Source organism: Formica exsecta, unplaced genomic scaffold, assembly GCF_003651465.1.
Source record: "Formica exsecta isolate Colony F162 unplaced genomic scaffold, ASM365146v1 scaffold226, whole genome shotgun sequence".
NCBI lineage: Eukaryota > Metazoa > Arthropoda > Insecta > Hymenoptera > Formicidae > Formica > Formica exsecta.
The window spans coordinates 370,733-374,384 of NW_021849556.1; the positions used below are offsets into that span (position 1 = coordinate 370,733).

General features: G+C 32.9%; 1 protein-coding gene across 3 annotated transcripts in view; it reads left to right on the top strand.

Annotated features, from left to right (window-relative positions):
* LOC115235552 (regulating synaptic membrane exocytosis protein 2-like) overlaps positions 1–3,652 on the top strand; it is a 194,709-nt gene that overhangs the window by 29,239 nt on the left and 161,818 nt on the right. For all 3 annotated transcript variants that reach the window (XR_003884047.1, XM_029807418.1, XM_029807417.1), the window contains exon 3: positions 1,726–1,804. Coding sequence is in view for 2 of the 3 variants with exons in the window: in XM_029807418.1 (XP_029663278.1) it covers positions 1,726–1,804 (79 nt within the window). In the remaining variant the exon portion in view is untranslated. The remainder of the gene's footprint in view (positions 1–1,725; positions 1,805–3,652) is intronic.

Sequence of the window (3,652 nt, forward strand, 5' to 3'; positions counted from 1 at the left end):
TAATATAAAATATATAAAATAATTACTTTAAATATTTTAATAAATATTAAATCTATTAGTAACACAGTATTAATATATAATAAAAAAAAAAGAAGGTACCAATTCTATTCTTTTCGCTCAAGCGCGAGAACAAACGGAATTAATCGTTTAATGCCCGTGAAGCCGCACTTTATGTACGGCACATTTTTCAGACTGAGTCATAATTCACGTAAGATTCGATCTGACGGTTAATTTCCGCAGTGAGAAAAGTGATATGCGGCGAATCACAAGCATCTGGTCGGTTTTTCTAGAAGTTTAATTGGATCTACGGACGATCTAATCCAGGCCACATGCGTTCGCGCGCTCGCGACTTGACCTGATGCGATCTGATTCTGATTTTTCCGGATTTTGCATTGCCGCGGGCACGCAATCTCTCTTCATTTTCATTTTCTAGGAAATTTGCGTAAGTTTATCTCGTAAAAAAAGGGTCGCGCTGTCGGATATCGCTTTAGCGAGTAATTAATCGCGTTAATTACAAAGTGGCTCTTCTTTATCTTTGTATCGTTATCTCTAGTTTTCGGAGAATAACTTCTCTCAGGCTTTAAATTTCATGCAAACTTTTTGATATAAAAGATACATGTAGTTTAATAATTAGAATTATAAAGTTTAAGTTAATAGAAATTGTCTTATTGAGACAGTCTCTTTACAAATCTTCTAATGTATTTAGTTACAAAACTTTGTCCTCCATCTCTGCGCAAATAAATCAAATTTGAAGAAACAAAGCAAGTATTACGTAAATACCAAAACTCTGCGTTGTAAATACCCGAATAAACTTTCTTTAAGTTTTATATAGGTCTTTTTTTAAGTAAAATAAATCTTTAAAAATAGGAATGTTTTCAAGAGTTCTGCATTCTTAAAAAAATTCCTTAAATAGAGAGAAATATTTCACAAGAAAAAAAGCGCATAAAAAGAGGTAAAATTTCTTTCTTTTTTTTTTAACTCACGGTAATCTTTTTCATTCCGTTAATTCGCGACGTTACTCGTGATGGAAAAAAATCATGGATCATCTAGTTACTCGCGAGAGCATTTGAGTTAATTGAGGAGCTGCAGAGAAGCACTCTGCTTGGCGATGCAATGCAATATCACTAGTGCTGAGAAATACTTTTTGCGTCTAGTAAGACCATCTTTGAGCAAACATTTCCATAGCACCATTTATTAATTCAAAGCGGTCAATTTCTGTACAGTGTGAATAAAATTAAGCAACAATGCGACTACAATCTCTATCTCGTTTCTTGCGGAACTGCTTTTTTTTTGTTAGAGAGAGGGGACGAACCAAGTATTCGGCAGGATATATCGAGAATTCATTCCTGTCGAGGATAACAGCCGACCCTCAAAATCGCGCGGCCGTTTACCGACGGGGATTCGCGATAACGCTGCCGCTCGATTAGGGAAGCCTTCGGCAAATCGCGCGAGATAAAATCGCCGCGTGGCTTTTTCCCCAGCTAGAAGGAAGAAGGGGCTGAATACTTAACGAGCACCCTCATGGAGGTATCCTTAAAGATCCAAATGGAACTTTAAAGACTTTGTAGAGGCGATAGGAGGGCGGGAAAAGCGATCGATTCGCCAATTGCGGGGGATCTCGGAGGATATAAGTCTTGTAAGCCTGGCCCGCGGATATAGGACTCTGTCGCAGTCTCTTCGTGAGGTATAACAGTATAAAGGAGATTCTTCTTTCTCTCTTTTCAGTCACAAAGCCGGCCAAGGTCACCCCAATGGAGGACATTCAGCCCAAAGAGGAATCCTCCACGATTGAATCTCTAAAATCGTAAGTTCCTGCCTAACCTGTGTATAAAATGTTTACATTGTACGTTTTACTACTACTTATTACATAGAGTGAAAACACATCGTACTTCGAAGATGTGTCAATAAGAATTATTATCTTCTTCATTAAAACAATATTAATATATTGCTATACTTCTTATTAAAAGTCTTGCATATTTTCTATTTTTTTTTATTATTTTTTTAGTATTATACAAATTATATCATATATACATATATATATATATATGACTCGTATATTCTATATATTATTAATTAAATTATTAATACTAATATATATATAATATCATAGTATTATGTATGTGCATTACTATGTGTTCCTCGCAAAGAGAAACATCAATATACGCATAATTTGATTTATTGCACACAATTGTGTTAATATAAAATATTTCCGTTTCCGTTTAATTTCAAGTTGATTAATTTTTTGAGTGCGTACGTTACATTAGCAACAATATTATCAGATCGTCGAGAATGTGTTATCATGTTTTTGAATATAACATTACAGTTTTGATTATCAACAATGTAAAATACATTATTAAATAACAAATAATAGAATCAATAAAAATTAATAGACTAAAAATAAATAATAGAATAGACAAATAAATAGAAACGCGCGCGGCCTAAATTACAGGTTTTATCTTATAGACACTCTGAACTCTTTTCATTTTTTTAAAAAGTGTTGTAATTCAAGTATCACGCAATCGAATTTAATCATTTTTATATTGAAGTATATTTATCACTGAAGTTGATGAAAAATATAAAAATATTAACTTGATTGCGAGTACAATCTTGTAAATAACGAGAACGGAAAAAACGTCAGTTTCCGGAACAGTGTGTAACAGTAAAAACTCGGTATTGCGTTTTTTTACGTGATGCTTCCCAAAGGGCATCCTGCCAAACTGCACTCTATTTCCAAATTGGTATATTTGAAAGCAATTAATCCTTGACAAAAGTCATTTGCAATAGTCCAAAAATGTTGAGTTTACAATGAAAATTCTCTCTGAAAATTCGAAAAAAGAAATTTTTTAAAATTTATGCAAACCATTAAAAGTAAGTGCATATATATCAAATAATAAATATTGTACAATATATTTATATGATGAAATGATATAAATTTTGTAACTTTAAAAAATATTTTAACTTTGTATTATTTATAAAAGTGCATATATTATACATTCTAAAATTATTATAAATCCAAAGTTACTTTCACTGTTCTTTTAGAATTTCGAATCCTTTCAATGTTGGATATTTGTATTATATTAACATCTCAGCAATAGCTATACGCAGTGACCGCATGACATTCATACTTTATTGTATTACAGACAGAAAGCATTCTTTAGTAAATGCCACTTAAACAATTCAAACGCGGCGAAGTTCTTAATTCATTATTTCATCAGATATAGTATCCAATCTATTTGAAAACGTTTTGCTGGATTGATAATAATCCATCGCGATTAATCCGCGTGCTACGTCGTGCAGGTGAAGATTTATTCTCTGGAAAATACATGTGTGCAAACGAGTCATAGAGTGTGCAAACGTTATCCGTGTAGAAGACGATCCCTAAAGTTCACTGTCAGTTTAAACGGGCGCGACACCGAAAGCTATTTCTACTGTTTGCCAGGCTCGTGCACCTAGTCGAGCGATATTTAATACGACGCATCCATTAAGAATCATGGATTGATTCGTCGTCGGTCAACTAAGTAACCCGCGCTTGTTCAAATAACGATGTTCTGCAAACGAATTTTTCGGTACTTTTTTTTTACATATATCTGTCATAAAAATAATGATATAATCCTTTTTTTTCTTTATTACTGTAAATAATTACTATAAATAA